Genomic DNA, 15928 nt, shown 5'->3' on the forward strand with positions numbered 1-15928 from the left:
ACTAATGGTTGATCGTCGCCAGGTACACATGCGGACCTTCGTGCAGAGTTAAGCTATCTATTCAGAAAAATTAAATGATGAATTGTTCAAACACACTTGGTTTCTAATTAGTGAGCTTGGCGTATAGTTGAAGACAGCCATTGTAGTCCCTAAGAGCAGTGCAACAATATCTAGATCCTCGTGATACCCGGGCAAATGCAGGTTGCAGGAGATGGGCGGTGTTACAATCACCATACTTTGCATGAGCTCTGGTCGGAAATCAAAGAAGCACCGTGCGGCACACTTGTAGTACCCAATCAAAGAGGCAGAGCACAATCCAAATGCTTACACTGAGGGCCCAGACAACATATCCGGGACTGTGCAAAAGCTCCTATCAGAAAGTGAGGCGTTCAGGATCCGAGATCGAATTCACAGAGTGCCCTGAGCCTAAGCACCGCTTCACTGTCGTACCTGGGTCCAGAAAACCTTGGAACTCAAGTCAACTGATTGAGAAAGGCTGGAAGGTTGAGAAGAAGGTCACAAGTCTCGGACTCTTTCAGCTGGAGTGTCCGACGCCCCATCGTGCTGTGAAAGAGCGCTACTAGTACTTTAGACACTGCTGCGCCACTGATAACTGCTGCATAGTACCTCTGGCCAGAAATGACAATTACCAGCAATCAAGCGTAGACCTAGAATCAACCCCCAGGACATCATAGATGCTTACAGTCATAACGTAAGTCAGGATAAAGTAGTGGAGCAGACGGAAGACCCAAAACCTTCTGTCATACATAACAGCTTGTTGCAAGTGTGATGACAGCAGCAAGCTTTGACAGGTAAGCCTTTTTTTCTCTTGGACCTCCGACCTGCACGAGCAATGAAAAAGGAAAATGGTGGTCAAGAGCCTCCTCTTTTCTTTTTTTTTTTCTTTTTTTTTTGGTTTCTCTTTCCCCTTTGCGCCTCGGCCTTTGCTTCTCCGCTTTCCTTTCTTCCTGATTCGTACGGCTCCCACGAGCCTCATGACAAGGCACCGATTGTTTGCTTCAATGGCGCTAGCAAGGGATGTTATTGCAACCCAAGGCAGATTTTCCTAGTCTTTTGGTCCGACATGATTCATGTCAGCTGGGATGGAACCTGCACCGGCAATGATGTCAAGCCACCTGTGGCTGTGCAGCCGTCCAGGTCGTTCCGCCGTTCCCTTTCCTTCTCTTCCCTTCCCGTCCCGTCCCTTCCCTCTCCCCCGAAATCTGGTGCATGAGACTACAATCGGTTCCTGATGATATCGTGGCTATGAGACCATTCTGTTGGCTCCAACAGTATAGCTACCATGCTCCTTTGACCTGATTCGTGCTCAACTCTCCGACGGAAGTATACTAATCTACTTTGTTATCGACAACTCACCGAAGAAAGAATGGAATGATAAGCCGCACCATGCAAGAGGTAAGTGAGGCTGGTTCTCAGCCATATTCGTAAAGTCCTCGACCCCGAGCCAACATGTCTGCACATCATTGCAAATACCTTCGGGCCAAGCGTGATGATGCGATGTAACACTCATGGAGGCTTGTCGAGCATGCAGGTCCGGGCAGCTGTCACGGCAAGAGCAGTCAAAATGGGCAGGAGGCTGTGGGGTGTTGAAAAGTCGAGATAATCGCTAAGCCATGGGAGGAATTTGTTTATCCGTTCAGTAATCTCACTTGGGAACTGCCAGCTGACTAACCAGAAAGCATGGTAAAGCTGCGAAGAATGGTAAACTAGCATATGAGAAAAGCCTGTATACAATCCTAAGCCATATCGTTTGGTCTCTGAAGCGCATAACTGATGCCCTATCCCATTGGCTTGTTCGCTTCAGTACGGCATCTTAAAGGCCTAGAAAAATGAACAGGAAGTCTCGTCGGTCCAAACCCTCGAGTTGTACGGGCATTCTGGAAATAATTACGCACACTGTGTCACATAGCATAGGACTCCTCGTCAACCTGTTTAATGTCTATCAAGCAGAGGACCTAAGCTGTCTGCCCGGAAAACTTCAAAGACTGCAAACAGTGGGGTGGTACAATTTGTTAGAACGCAGGGGTAGGACATGTTGCTAGAAACGATTCTCAATTGAAAGATGGTACAATGATCCAGGTGATGTTCTACATTGTCTTCATTGTAGAGGGTGTGGTATATACACAGATCCTCGCCCGTCCGGTAAATCAAAGACCAGTCGTTTAGTGGGGGTGGTTCTTGTGGTGACCTGCTCTGAAATTAGCGCTCTTGTATCGCACACTGTCAATGAGTTTAGGAAACATACGGAGGTGGAAGTAATACTCCATGCTGTAGCCGAGGAGAAGGATACCGGCAATGGCGTGGATGAAGGCTATATGCCATGCGGCGTCAGTTTGATGTATCGTACAACAGAGGGTGAGTGGTCACTAACGAGTAGCAGACTGGTTCTTTCCGGTGAAGTAGCGAGCCTGGTAGCGTCCAATGAGGCCAGTGGCCTTCACCTCAGGGGCGGGACCGCGAGGAAGTCTGGCGTAGAAGTTCACAACACGGTCCATGCGGGCAGCATCCTTGGCAGCACCGATCGCCTTTTCAAGTTGTTAGCTGGGGTGATAGGGAAGGGGTAGGTGTGCGGGTAGTTCAGCCGAGGTGACCAGAGCAGAAAGAGATTGCTTCCCGAGGCTGCATCTCAGAAGGAAGGCAGACAACACGACGGTAGGGATTCTCACGTTAGGGGAAGCGATCTAAGCAACTATTAGCATTCAATTTGCCCAGGTATCATGTTGTTCTCAGATTGTGCTGAAGTCGGGTCTTACCTTGGGAGGGATCAGGGTCGAAAGACCGCGGCGGGCGATGTAGCTCATCTTGAAGGATCTATCCAAAGGTCACATCAGTAAAAAAGTTCAATCCATACCAGGAGACGTGAGATAAACAATGGGTCGGTCTCGGAACAGTCGACTTACCTTGACGCTAGCAGGTTAACTAGGACAATTAATACTGACAAGGAGAAGAGAGAAGTGCCAACAGAAAGCGGGTTGTCGGATGAGCGGTTCCTAACGCAGGGAGCCTCATTATCGCGCTAGTCCTAATTCGGATTTGTCTGAACAACCGGCACTCGCCGCATACCTCACCTTGCAATTGTCCTCCCGCAGCTGCTCCTCTACCTGTTCCCCTCCACAGACCACACACACACATATACCCATCATGTCGCTTGCGAGAGTAGGAAGGTTCGCCTGCCTCCGCGCTGGCAGGCTCGCCGCTCCTGTCAATGCCCGTTTTGTGTCGACCGCCGACGGCTCCGTCCAGACCAGCCCTGCTGATGCCCCGACCATCCCTCACAAAGACAGCACATTGATCCGCAAGGAGAGTCCTTCGCAGGCAATGGCCCGTCACCAGCCCGATTACGAGGCCACCATTGACCACGCTACTTCGTGAGTCCTCTTCCCTGGCGATCTGGGGAACTTGCGTCAACTGACGACAATCCAGGCAATTCTCCCCCGTGCCCAAGCGTGTCATGGATGGCAGTGAGCCTGGTGACACCGTCGCCGCTGCTGTTCTGTCCGGCGCTCCCACCGATCTGCAGGCTCGTACCGTCCGGTGAGTAAGGTCGTCGGTCGCCGTGCTCCAGCGCACTAATTGGATACAGGATCTACCGCCCCACGAAGCCCGCTACTCAGTCTGGAACCTGGCACGGTCACCACTGGAGAATGGATTGGGATATCTTGCAGAAGGGTCACCGGTGGGAGAACCCTCTGATGGGCTGGCAATCTTCCGCCGACTGCATGCAGGGTACCAACCTCAAGTTCAAGACCAAGGAGGACGCCATCCTGTTTGCGCAGAAGCAAGGTTACGAGTACTTCGTTCAGGAGCCCAATGAGCGCCGGTTCGTTCCCAAGTCGTACTCCAACAACTTCCTCCACGAGCCGAAGAAGCTCAAGCACATCAAGACCAAATAAATTGAGTTATTCTTCGCGTCTCGTGTACATAAGTGCAGGCTTTTGTTCTAGTTCTGAATCATGCTTGGAGGTTAATTACATTGTTTTCAACACTTCAACCTCCTCACACTTTCAAGTCCATGGCTTGTTTTCGTCACCGAAAAGGTGTTTGCATCACTAGAGGTGGCTTCCAGAAGGCGGTGTTTGACATGGCACCTACTCATGGACCAGGCTAAGATACAGCCTTTTCAGCGGTTCCCTCATGGTACATATGCTACGGAGGTTCGAACAACCAGATGCTATAGGCTCACCTGGGTCACATCAGCATCTCAGTCTGAAAACCTTTTTCTCCGTATGCTGGCTCTTGCCCCAGCTTACCATTTTTGTCTCTGCTCGTGCTACAATTCCTTAGTACCCCCAGTGCTTTATTGCGAGCTACTGCATTGTATTGATCTTAATACGTAACAGCAGTCTGACTAGATCCCAAAAATAGATACCAACACATGAGTCTCTTAGCCGCACATGAGTTCCTCAAAGGTATATGTATGAGACGGAAGATATCATGTCAGGTTGAACAGAAAAGTCCACCGTAGCTAATTAGTACGACTCTAGTCAATTTACATACACGGCTGTAGTATAAAAAACAGTACAATACGGCGTTTTGCGTGGGAAGGCACTAGCGCAACTGCGAAACATTCTGCATCTGCCGTATGTATGTGGGAGCATCGAGCTTTATATTTTGTGCCGATATTTGGCATGAACATTGTCTGCCTACACATGGGTCCATTGTCACATCTCAATCTAGTGATATGTCACCTCATTGAGCTTTCCTGGGGCATTTCAGCAGAGATAAGATCTGTCCCGCTGCAGCTGAAGGATGGTGCCTACCGGCACGTTTCGATCCGGATCGTGGTGGTGGTGGTGGCTAGGAGAGATTTTAAAGCAAAAGACGCCTAGCCCACGGCCCTGGCACCCCGCCCCCCCACCTAAAATTTATTATCGGGTAGTGATAAGATCGAAAAATTGTCCATCTTTCATGGTCGACTATCTCTCTGCCCTCTATTCTCCTTCAACAATACCCCCTTCCCCCTCTTTTCAGCCTTCTCGAATACGTTCTTTAATTCATAATCATCATGTCTTCTGCTGCCAACGATAATCTGGAGGGTGTCGACGAGACCGTCCTCACCTTGCGCAAGGTTCTTACCTCCGAGTCCGAGCCCCTCGCTCGCCGGTTCCGCGCCCTTTTCTCCCTCAAGTACCTCGCTTGCCTGCAACCTCCCACCGAGAAGACGCTGCCTGCTATTCAGGCCATCGCTGCTGGATTTTCGTCCAAGTCCGCCCTCCTCAAGCATGAGCTTGCCTACTGCCTCGGTCAGACCCGGAACCCCGACGCCGTCTCGTACCTCCAGCAGGTCCTGAAGGACACGGAAGAAGATGCCATGTGTCGTCATGAGGCTGCAGAAGCTCTCGGTGCTCTCGGATATGAGGACAGTCTGGAGATCTTGAAGTCTCTGAGAGACAATGAGAAGGAGCTCGATGTCATCCGCGAGACGTGCGACATCGCGGTTGATCGCATTATCTGGGAGAATTCCGAGGAGAGAAAGGCCGAGAAGTTGAAGCCTAGGTACGTCTACGCAATTCCGTAGTCTATTCCACAGTCTATCGATTCTTCATAGATGTATTGAGCGCGCTAATCGTTGAGAAACAAATAGTGACTTCACTTCCATCGACCCTGCTCCGCCACTTCCCATGGCTACCGAGCAACCTTCCATTCCCGAATTGGAGAAGACCCTGCTCGACACGAAACTTCCTCTGTTCCAGAGATATCGCGCCATGTTCGCACTGCGCGACCTTGCCTCGCCTCCGGACTTGCCCACGGCCGTCGAGGCTGTCGATGCGCTGGCCAAGGGTCTCAAGGATCCCTCCGCTCTTTTCCGTCACGAGGTCGCTTTCGTCTTTGGCCAACTGTGTCACCCTGCCTCCGTGCCTTGCCTTACGGAGTGCCTGAGCGATCAATCAGAGATGGGTATGGTGCGACACGAAGCCGCGGAAGCCCTTGGCAGCTTGGGCGATGTGGAGGGTGTTGAGGATACATTGAAGAAGTTCTTGAACGATCCGGAGCAGGTGGTTAGAGACAGCATCATCGTGGCGCTCGATATGGCGGAATTCGAGAAGAGCGGAGAAGTCGAATACGCCTTGGTGCCAGACGCGGCTGCCCCTGCTGCGGTGTCTGCTTGATTTGATGAATTATGCGAACAATGATATTACGGTGTCGGTAAATAGTTGCTTTCGTGCCTCATAGATGTACAAATAAGGGCCAAAAAATAGACGTCATGATTTTCGCATTTTAGTTGTTGGTCGTCTCCCTGTAGAAAGTGGTCAATGATCCGGGACTATTCAGAAAACGCGAGCAAGGAATTGGGCTTACTTGTAACCACAAACACACGTGTAGAAAACTGTACTTCCTTCGTCGGCGCTGCGCAATTGTACTGTCGTGAAATACATTTCCTTTCTACCACACTGGGCGCATGTGTGCTGGGCAAGGGCTTCCGTCTTTCTGTCCTCCGCGGTCAAAGTCTGGACGGCAGATCGCTTTGCCCTGAGAGATGAGGGGAAAGCACTGGGCTTGGATTCGGACACGATAGTTTGGGCAACGGTGTCTGATCCACAAGAGAGCTGCGTCAGTGACATGGTATATTTTATATTTCCTTAACTTTGGGGGACCGTTCTACCTTTGTTCTTAGCTCCGCAAATATCGCAGATCAGAATCTTGCTCGGGTCTCCAATTGAGCCATCCAGCAAGGAGCCACAGTCAGTGCAGAAAACAAGGGATCCGATGGCCGACATATTGGATATAGGTCGAGTATGGGGTTCGAGGTTGTGATTTCTTCGTTAGCCGTATCGATCTGTGAGCCTCCCAACTTTTTTTTCTGCGAGGGAAAGCGGCCCTCCGGAAAGATTTCCACTGCACGGACCACTTTCCAAGGCCAGCAACTACATTAGTCCCGGGCGGTCAGCAGCGGCAGCGGCATGAGAACCGTGCCTGGCATTAATTATTGCATCAGTTTGTATTGCGATCTGTTGAAGTAAACCCATCTTCCTTTTTTTGGAATGATCCCTCATTTCCTTGACAGATAGCCATGTCTCTGGATAGAGCATGTCTTCCTCCGCTGTTCTAACCCTCCTGTCACACCGACCCCTATTTCCCACTCGGGTATACCGCTGCTATGGCTCAAAATTGGCACCCGGCCGTTCAGGTCGTCATCAATGGCCATCCACAGGCGCAGCCTCTGGGCCCGAATGGGCAAGTTCGGGCTTGGAATAGGCCTTTGTATGTGAACGAAGCTCTGCAGTATTCTCCTATGTCTAGCGCGCCGATATTTGGGTTAGGTCAGTGTGATATAGCATCTGAGCGACAAAGGAGTTCAAACTGATAGTTACCCGTCTCTCCTTAGACTGCATCCTACGTCCTGACATTGGGCGACCCCCTAGTACCACCTCTATCAATCATATTGTTCAGTCTGGTCGTACTGCTCTGAGCGACCTGAACAACGAGATCCGATCGGGACGCGATGAGTCGAGCCGCCTGGAGACATCTCGGGAGTACCTGCAGCAATTGTTGGATGGTGACCAGCTAACGGAATTGTGAGATGAAAATGACCCTTGGTATACACAACAAAGACTCACTGGACTTCATAGCAAATTTAAACTACCACCTGGCATTGGAAATGTTCAGCCCTCACCATCAACTACCGTTCCGGACCATGTTTCCAGCAACAACAAGCTTAGTCCCTTTGCCCAAATGATGCTGGACGCCACGGACATTGCATTCAGATGTATAAAGCTCAAGCATATACTCAATCGCAATACGCGCTCGTACTGACAGTCATCAGATCCAACCTCGGACGACATGAAGGTCTCGCAGAAGCCTACGTCCCGGAAAGAAAAGACACCTCTCACAAATAAACCAACCCCTCCTCCCCAGAATCGGCAGCTTTCTCAAGCCACTCAGCTCTCGGTAGTCATTCCCGTGAAACCGCTGCCACCTCACACCGACAATCATACTGCCTCAAAGAGGCGCAAACTCAATGCAGATGGGGGTGATAATATTGGATCAATCCGGTTGAAGGACCAGAAAGAAGAGGCGGATGCGGCTCTTGTCAAGCTCCAGGATCTGTTCCAGGAGATATTTGAGGCAGAGGATCAGCTTGATCCGGGGACATTGTCAGAGGGGACTACTGAGCAGTGCAACTCGATGTTCGTCGCAGCTCACGCGCTGGACGTGAACGGGCTAGTTCTGTCCTCAGATACTCATACGCGGCTGCAAAAGGCTATTAAGAAGGTCATTAGCTTCAATCGGCTTCAGGATATTCCTTCAGAATATCTGAACAGGGCCCAGAAGCTCTGCGAAAAGCCCATCATTGCTGCGCAATCGCTTGATTTGAGACTAGACGATCCGTCAAGTGAGTCAGACACTCAGAACTTTCTTAGAAAGCTGGATGATATGTACAATGCATTGTCCACGGTGGGAACTTTGCTGCAGACCATGTCTGGTTCTCAAACGGAGCGGGAATTATGCCCAGAAGACCTAATCGAAGCAATCCCCAACGTCTTCAATCAGCTTTTCGATCACTGCGTTATTCCTGCCGTTCAAGCACGTCCTGGGGGCAAAGATGCGAAGTACTTTGAATTCTTTTCATCGCAGAAACGGGTGCTCAGCGCGCTCATTCAACACAGCAAGAAAGTCCTTGCCCTTTTCGCCAATTTCCTCGCTCGCATTGAAGTGTCGGAAGGGACAGTCAATGCAGCGGAGTACTTCGCAGCCAAACTGATCTTCGTGGAAAATGCTCATACTGAAAAAGACTCCACTGTCGGCTATCAGAAGTATGAGTCGGTCAGGCGGGGAGCAATGGACGTTCTGGCAAAGATATTCTCGAAGTATCCTGCCCAGCGGCCGTATATTCTAGATGAGATATTGGTTTCTCTAGAGAAACTCCCTTCCACGCGACAGAGTGCCAGGCAGTTCAAGCTTGCAGATGGCAAGAATATTCAGCTTCTCACTGCATTGGTGATGCAGCTGGTGCAAACGACCGCTTTAGACGTTCCCAGCTCCAAGTCTTCCAGGATGAAGCAGAAGCTGCCAGGGTTGACTGATAACGACGAGGACGAGGACGAAGACGAGGAGCGTTCAGGAGGCGGTCAGGAAGATGATGATCAGGATTCGGATGTGTCTCTGGAGCGTCTTGCAACGAAAGTCAATCGCTTATATGATAACGCCGTCCGAAGTGCTCAATATATCGTGAAATTTATCGTACAACGGGCAATGACTTCTACCAAGACTGGGGACCAACCATATCGGAATATCTTCGACCTTTTCACTGAGGACTTGATTAGCGTCCTGGGCTCTACAGATTGGCCGGCTGCGGAACTCCTTCTCCGAATTATGGCTTCTCATATGGTTGGCATTGCTGACCTTGATAAGAGCTCCGCGACCGCCAAGAGCATGGCGCTTGAGCTTCTGGGTTGGATGGGCTCTGCAATTTCTGACCTAATAGCGACTGCTCAGCATTTGCTTCCAGTCATGGAAGAAGCGGATAGTGGCCTCACCGATGATTTGAGGCAGATGTTCGAGGACTATTCGAATCGCGCTTTACACCCGCAGGATCTCGTCGTGGCCGAGGGTCCTTATCGGATGACTCTTGAATATCTTATCCAGGACCGCAGCTCAGACAATTGGCAGCTCACAAGTGCTCGGGGATACTATTTGGCGCAATGGGCCAAAACCTTTTGTTCAGTATACTACAACTCTGAAGACAAAGATGATCCCGCAAATGATGATGCAAATGAAGGTCTGGTGGAACTCCTAATGAGGTCGATGTCTGACCCGCGGTGGCTCGAAACTCATCGGTGAGGGACTCATAAAAGGCACGCATTTGACGAGGGCGTATCGCTGACTTTCCTAGACACTTTGACAACATTCCTACAGCACATGGTCGATTTTCTTACATGATGACAGTCTTGAATTCGGGATTTTGTAAGGCATTCGACACAATTTTGAAAGTTCTACTCAATTCGATCGCCAGTGATCAGGCTAAGGTCCGAAGTCGCAGTCTGAAGAGTGTTATCTACATGCTTGAAAAGGACCCCAGTCTTCTCGACAGAGATACCTCAGTCATGCGTGTGATTCTGCGCTGTACGACAGACGCATCTCCGATGGTGCGCGATTCTGCATTGTCTTTGATCGCCAAATGCATGGTCCTGAAGCCGAAGCTTGAGGAAGAAGGCTGCCGGAGCATTCTGGCTTGTGCTGCCGATCCGACTGCAGGTGTGCGAAAGCGCTGCATCGGTCTGCTGAAGGACGTCTATCTGAAGACATCGCGCATTGAGTTGAAGCTAGCTATTGTGGACAGCTTCTTGCAGCGGACATGTGATCATGAAGAAAGCGTTGCCACCTTGGCTCGCCAGACATTTGAGGAGATATGGCTTGCGCCCTTCCATGACCTGATAGACTCTGCGCAAGACAACTCCATGCTCAAGGTGGGTCTTGGTGAGCGCGTCACTCTGATCGTTGATCTTGTTCAACGCAGCGACACCGCGCTTGAAACCTTGGGTAATTGTCTGAGGAAGATCATGGCCGACACTTCAAAGTCTGCACCTCTTAATTTCAAGGTGTGTAAAGCCATGGTCTCTACCATGTTCGAAAGACTTGTCGAAGACAATGAATCTGGCAAAGACTTTCAGCAGGCGCTGCTGCAGACAATCACTGTGTTCGCGAAATCCAATGCGAAGCTGTTCCGTCCCGATCAATTGGAGACGCTTCATCCGTACATTGGACATCTGGCTACGGCGGAGGATTTATTCCTATTTCGGTCTGTGGTCGTCATTTATCGTTGTGTGCTGCCGTACCTGTCATCGGCTCATAACACTCTTTTGAAAGAGGTGCAGAACGATCTGTTCAAGAGCGTTGCCAAGCTTGCTCGCTCCGAACTCAACGAGGTTATGGCTTGTCTTTGGACCATCAATGGCGTTTTGAATAATACCGATCGGCTCGTGAAGCTCACGATCTCGGTGCTGAAACCGATACAGCACTACAAGAACATCGACCTTTCGGATAGCACCAACAGTGCCGTGTTGGCTAGAGCTAAGAGCTATATTCGGATCGCTGGCTGCGTTGGAAGGCACTGTGATCTCGAAAAATACGAGCCTCATTTTAGAGCTGCCTTTCCATCTTGGAGCGGAGGATCGGTGGCTGGCTTGATGGTGGACTCCATCATATCATTTGCCCTTCCTAAGCAACCGCTTGAGCTAAGGGTAATGTCGCTGGAGAGTCTGGGATCCGTCTGTCAGTCTTGGCCAGCGCAGTTTGGTCGCGAGGGCCCGAGACACGTCCTCTCGGGCGTCTTCAAGGAAGACAACCCAAGTCTGCAGAACATAGTACTCAGGTCCTTTGCTGATTTCTTTGCAATGCACGAAGGCAAGGCAGAAAAGTCTGTGGTGGCTGCTGCCGAGCTTGCAGAACAAGAGAAAGCAACAAGGTTGGGAGGATCACTCAAAGCCAGCGACAATGATGGCGCTGCGGCATTGATTGCACAGCACTTCCTTCACAACATGCTTAAAGTTGCGCAATCAAGGCAGGATTCGTATGCTTTGACGGCGATTGAATTGATAGCAAGCATCAACCGTCAAGGTCTAGTGCACCCCAAAGAGTGTGCCGGTGTCCTCGTCTCCTTGGAGACGTCTACAGTACCAGCAATTGCCAAGGTAGCAGCCGATACTCACAGGATGCTTCATCAACAGTACGAATCTATGTTCGAAAGAGAATACATGCGTGCTGTCCAGGAAGCGTTTTACTACCAGCGCGATGTTGTGGGAGATCCGAGTGGCGCCTTGAGCCGCCCATACATCGCCAAACTAGCACCGCTTTTTGATATTATCAAGATCAGCAACAGCCGCTACCAGAGGAAGTTCTTGTCCAATCTTTGCTCCAAGGTGGATTTCGAACTCAAAAAGCTCAAGGTCACCGGCGACCCGCCCGAACACCTTTTGCTCGCCCGGTTTGTGGCGCAAAATCTCGCGTTCTTGGATTATGGCCAACTTGCGGAACTCGTGCCGACTATCGGTTGTATGGAACGCATTTTGTCTGCAACGGGAACCGTTGTGGCTCACTCAATTGAGACGGAAATCTTCGTTTCGAAGCCTGAGACGTCGACCGAAGGTGGGGCAGCGACGACTATGTCCGCGGCGCAGGGTCTAGGAGACATGGCTCCAAAACCAGAGGTCAACCCAGAGACCCTGCGGCTTCTGGCCACGGCTGCCGCATCCCTCGCCATGCTTTGGGAAGCCCGAACATATCTTCGCCGTCTCTACGGAGTTACAGCACATGTCCGTGACAAGGAAGCTAAAGCCGGGTCCAAAGAGCTCAACAAGTCAGCCACCAAGGTGCATGGAATTACCGGCGACAAATTCTGGGACGCGATCGCACGGAACATGAACTCTCTGAGTAGCGAGGAGGCTATGATCGAGAAGTGCCGAGAATTTGCGACCTTACTCGCGATTGACGACGAGTTTAAGGTGGGAGACAACGAAGATGCCGAGGGAGAAGAAGTCACGGACATGGATGATCAGGGAGCTGCATGGGCTTCCACGGGTGTGCAGAGACCCGCGAAGAGAAAGAATTCGACGTCCGGCCACAGTCCGGTGAAACGTCCGCGCGGGCGAAAGAGCGGTTCGGGGAAGAAACGAGCCAGCACTGAACCGGGAGAAGAACAGGAATGGCATTGAACATCAACAAACGAAGCCGAAGGCCCGTTGATCGGGTCGGTTTTGATGGAGGAAGTGTAACTGGGCTGTTTAATAGTCGAAAGGTTGCATGCATATGGGACCCGGACCGGCGTTAATGGGGAGGAGACTTTGCTTTGGCTTGGTAACTGAGCGCTACTGATGAACTTTTATACTTATTCCCATATTTCTGAACCAGAGAGGAGCATGCTTACTGGTTTCTTTTGTTGTTATCTATACATGAGTACTACTATCTTCATTGAATCTCGGAAGGGTGGGTTACCTCCACATTTCTTGGGTCGATGGTTTCTAGCTTGCGGTGGAGGAGGTTGGACTGCCGAGATATATATAGATTACGTTTAGCTCGTGCTATCAACATGTTCAAGAGCTACTTGCAACTGTTGGTGAAGATTAGTTTGTAGTGAGTGCGCATTAGACTAGCACCCGCTATTCAAGTTCTTCCATGAATCCATAGTGCTCGCTCATACTGAGTGGATGCCAAGCCGGGCCCTGCAGGCCGAGTGGGCCTCAGTCCTTCCAGTTAGCGGGCTTGGCTCCCAATGACGTCGCCTGCCACTCACTCACTCCCTCCGATTTTCGCGTGTCTCTTGCTGTTCTGTTCATTCTTCCCACTCTTCCTCACTTACGCTCGGTGGTGTAACTTCCGTCATTGCGTGTATTCACTCGTTCTCTTGGTGAATTTCTGTCTATTCTATCTTTGATCCCCATTGCGGGTGGTAATATTTAGCCCAGCCCTTCAAATTCGGCTGTTCTTCCTTGTCCTGTTTTTCTCCCCCCTACCGCTTCCATGAGCGCAGCTTTGCTCCGGCGTCGTCCGGACACGTCTTCGCTGCGGAGAATCGGCCTTCTCTCTCGTCGTTACAATTCCTCAAAGCGCTCGGCACCAATTGGCTTGGTAACAGTCCGAGCCCGATCATCTTTTCTAAAGCCTACCGCTCAATGTCTGTCGTCGCGGACGTTCTTCAACCCGCGGTATTCGGCCCGGCATAAGTCCACCACAACAGAGGCCGCGGAGGTCGTGCGGAGATCCTCCATCCGCAATGTCTTGTTCAAGTCGTTCGCATACTGTGGTTTCTTCATTGTTATGAGCGGTGCGGCAGTGGTGGCTTTCTTCATCTACGATGCGACCACTTACCGCGAGAACTCCAGCGCCTCGGATGTCCCGGTCTCGGAATTGGCCCTGAATCCCCGACGGGGCGGCCCTAAGAATCTGCCCATTGCCGAGGTCTTAATCAGTGACAATGACTCGGACGACCGCTTGGCAAACCAAGACAAGCCTAGGTTGGTGGTGTTGGGAACGGGCTGGGGAAGCATTGCGCTGCTGAAGCACCTCAACCCGGGTGACTACCATGTTACGGTCGTGTCTCCCACCAATTATTTCTTGTTCACACCTATGCTACCGTCCGCAACGGTGGGTACGCTCGGTTTGAGGTCCCTCGTGGAGCCTGTCCGTCGCATTGTGCAGCGGATCAATGGCCATTTCCTGAAGGGACAGGCTGAAGATGTGGAGTTCTCTGAGAAGTTGGTCGAGGTGTCTCAGGTTGATGCCAGTGGCAAGGAGCAGAGGTTCTACCTTCCCTATGATAAACTGGTTATCGGAGTCGGTATGTTTCCGTTCGACTTGTTTTTGTGGTTGATTGCACAGACTGATGTTGACGTTCCCAATCCGCAGGCTGCGTGACCAACCCCCATGGTGTCAAGGGACTCGAGAACTGCCACTTCCTGAAGACGATCGACGATGCTCGCAAGATCAAGAACCAAGTTCTGGAGAATATGGAACTGGCCTGTCTCCCGACTACTAGTGACGAAGAGCGCAGGCGTCTCTTGTCGTTCGTTGTCTGTGGTGGTGGCCCGACAGGCGTGGAGTTTGCTGCTGAACTGTTCGATCTTTTGAACGAGGATCTCCTCCACTCCTTCCCCAAGGTTTTGCGGAATGAGATCTCCGTGCACATAATTCAGAGCCGGAGCCATATCCTCAACACCTATGATGAGGCACTGTCCAAATACGCCGAGGTGAGTTTCGTGCGCTCGACAATCGAACCATTGAACTTCTTGTGCTAATCACCTACATAGGCTCGCTTCGCTCGCGATTCCGTGGACATCCTGACCAATGCTCGAGTCAAGGAAGTTCGCGACGGCAAAGTCCTCTTCACCCAAACTGAAGACGGCAAGGTCGTGACCAAGGAGATCCCTATGGGCTTCTGTCTCTGGTCGACTGGTGTCTGTAAGTATCTCTTTAGTCCCTTGTCTACGAATGTTGGGCTAATGGCATAGCCCGCGCTCCTCTTTGCAAGCGGCTCTCTGACCGACTTGAATCCCAAAACAACAAACATGCCCTGGAAACTGACTCGCACCTACGCTTGATTGGGGCACCCTTGGGCGACGTCTACGCCATTGGCGACTGCAGCACGGTGCAGAACAACATTGCCGAGCACATTGTCTCCTTCCTCCGTACCATTGCGTGGGAGAAGGGCAAGGACCCGCAAAAGTTGCATCTGACCTTCCGCGAGTGGAAGGAGGTCGCCAGCCGCGTAAAGAAGCGCTTCCCCCAGGCCTCGAACCACCTCCGCCGTCTCGACAAACTCTTTGAACAATATGACAAGGATCACTCTGGAACTCTCGAATTCGGCGAACTGTCCGAGCTCCTGCACCAGATTGACAACAAGCTCACCTCTCTCCCGGCCACGGCGCAGCGCGCCAATCAGCAGGGCGAGTACCTCGGCCGGAAATTGACCAAGATCGCGGCTGCGTTGCCGGGCATGCAGGCCAACCAGATCGACTACGGAGATCTAGACGAGGCGGTATACAAGGCCTTCAAGTACAAGCATCTGGGCAGTTTGGCGTACATCAGTAATGCGGCGGTGTTTGACTTTGGAGGGCTGAACTTTAGCGGGGGCGTGTTGGCGATGTATCTGTGGCGGAGTGTGTACTTTGCTGAGAGTGTGAGCTTCCGGACCAGATGTATGCTGGCCATGGACTGGGCGAAGAGGGCGCTCTTTGGAAGAGATTTGATGAGTTTCTAGTTTTTTCTGTTGACTGTTATTGAGTTGATTTTCGACCCGTCCACCCATTGTTCAGGGGGGAAAGGGTCGACATGCAGATAGATATCTATGGACGACGACCTTAATTCTTTAGCTTCGCAGTGGATATTAGTTATATGCAATGACTTAATGACCACTGATTCCATTATCTTATGACCAGGCTAAAGGCCAAAGGCAGGCCCAAACCGTGTAGAA

General features: G+C 51.2%; 7 protein-coding genes across 7 annotated transcripts; 5 read left to right on the forward strand and 2 right to left on the reverse strand.

Moving 5' to 3' along the window:
* The first annotated feature begins 713 nt into the window (after positions 1 to 713).
* On the forward strand, positions 714 to 1294 carry BO95DRAFT_290603 (uncharacterized protein). The gene has a single exon (XM_025581713.1). The coding sequence runs from the start codon at positions 854 to 856 to the stop codon at positions 1232 to 1234; it is 381 nt and encodes a 126-aa protein (XP_025437280.1). The 5' UTR covers positions 714 to 853; the 3' UTR covers positions 1235 to 1294.
* Positions 1295 to 1912: 618 nt separating this feature from the next.
* On the reverse strand, positions 1913 to 2954 carry BO95DRAFT_424050 (F1F0 ATP synthase subunit f). The gene is made up of 6 exons (XM_025584653.1): positions 2922 to 2954; positions 2775 to 2832; positions 2688 to 2702; positions 2393 to 2546; positions 2267 to 2332; positions 1913 to 2209 (listed from the first exon to the last, which is right to left on the reverse strand). The coding sequence occupies exons 2-6, from the start codon at positions 2820 to 2822 to the stop codon at positions 2184 to 2186; spliced, it is 309 nt and encodes a 102-aa protein (XP_025437281.1). The 5' UTR covers positions 2823 to 2832; positions 2922 to 2954; the 3' UTR covers positions 1913 to 2183.
* Positions 2955 to 3109: 155 nt separating this feature from the next.
* On the forward strand, positions 3110 to 4186 carry BO95DRAFT_447574 (ETC complex I subunit). The gene is made up of 3 exons (XM_025587653.1): positions 3110 to 3389; positions 3445 to 3555; positions 3605 to 4186. Exons 1-3 carry the CDS (start codon positions 3163 to 3165, stop codon positions 3912 to 3914), a joined length of 648 nt encoding a protein of 215 aa, XP_025437282.1. The 5' UTR covers positions 3110 to 3162; the 3' UTR covers positions 3915 to 4186.
* Positions 4187 to 4879: 693 nt separating this feature from the next.
* BO95DRAFT_447576 (deoxyhypusine monooxygenase) lies at positions 4880 to 6220 on the forward strand. Its single transcript, XM_025587654.1, has 2 exons — positions 4880 to 5517; positions 5606 to 6220. Exons 1-2 carry the CDS (start codon positions 5027 to 5029, stop codon positions 6129 to 6131), a joined length of 1017 nt encoding a protein of 338 aa, XP_025437283.1. The 5' UTR covers positions 4880 to 5026; the 3' UTR covers positions 6132 to 6220.
* Positions 5752 to 6828, reverse strand: BO95DRAFT_424060 (DNA-directed RNA polymerase I core subunit RPA12). The gene is made up of 3 exons (XM_025584654.1): positions 6626 to 6828; positions 6322 to 6553; positions 5752 to 6259 (listed from the first exon to the last, which is right to left on the reverse strand). Exons 1-3 carry the CDS (start codon positions 6738 to 6740, stop codon positions 6241 to 6243), a joined length of 366 nt encoding a protein of 121 aa, XP_025437284.1. The 5' UTR covers positions 6741 to 6828; the 3' UTR covers positions 5752 to 6240.
* Positions 6829 to 6984: 156 nt separating this feature from the next.
* BO95DRAFT_518458 (putative sister chromatid cohesion protein Mis4) lies at positions 6985 to 12941 on the forward strand. Its single transcript, XM_025591972.1, has 5 exons — positions 6985 to 7283; positions 7349 to 7538; positions 7593 to 7729; positions 7787 to 9800; positions 9857 to 12941. The coding sequence occupies exons 1-5, from the start codon at positions 7121 to 7123 to the stop codon at positions 12672 to 12674; spliced, it is 5322 nt and encodes a 1773-aa protein (XP_025437285.1). The 5' UTR covers positions 6985 to 7120; the 3' UTR covers positions 12675 to 12941.
* A 538-nt stretch (positions 12942 to 13479) lies between these two features.
* BO95DRAFT_424064 (putative NADH-ubiquinone oxidoreductase 64 kDa subunit) lies at positions 13480 to 15865 on the forward strand (the record flags this gene model as incomplete). The annotated part of the gene is made up of 4 exons (XM_025584655.1): positions 13480 to 14296; positions 14365 to 14705; positions 14766 to 14916; positions 14967 to 15865. 4 exons carry the CDS (start codon positions 13480 to 13482, stop codon positions 15713 to 15715), a joined length of 2058 nt encoding a protein of 685 aa, XP_025437286.1. The 3' UTR covers positions 15716 to 15865.
* Positions 15866 to 15928: the final 63 nt, after the last annotated feature.

This window comes from Aspergillus brunneoviolaceus (genome assembly GCF_003184695.1).
Source record: "Aspergillus brunneoviolaceus CBS 621.78 unplaced genomic scaffold BO95scaffold_92, whole genome shotgun sequence".
Taxonomy (NCBI): Eukaryota; Fungi; Ascomycota; class Eurotiomycetes; order Eurotiales; family Aspergillaceae; genus Aspergillus; species Aspergillus brunneoviolaceus.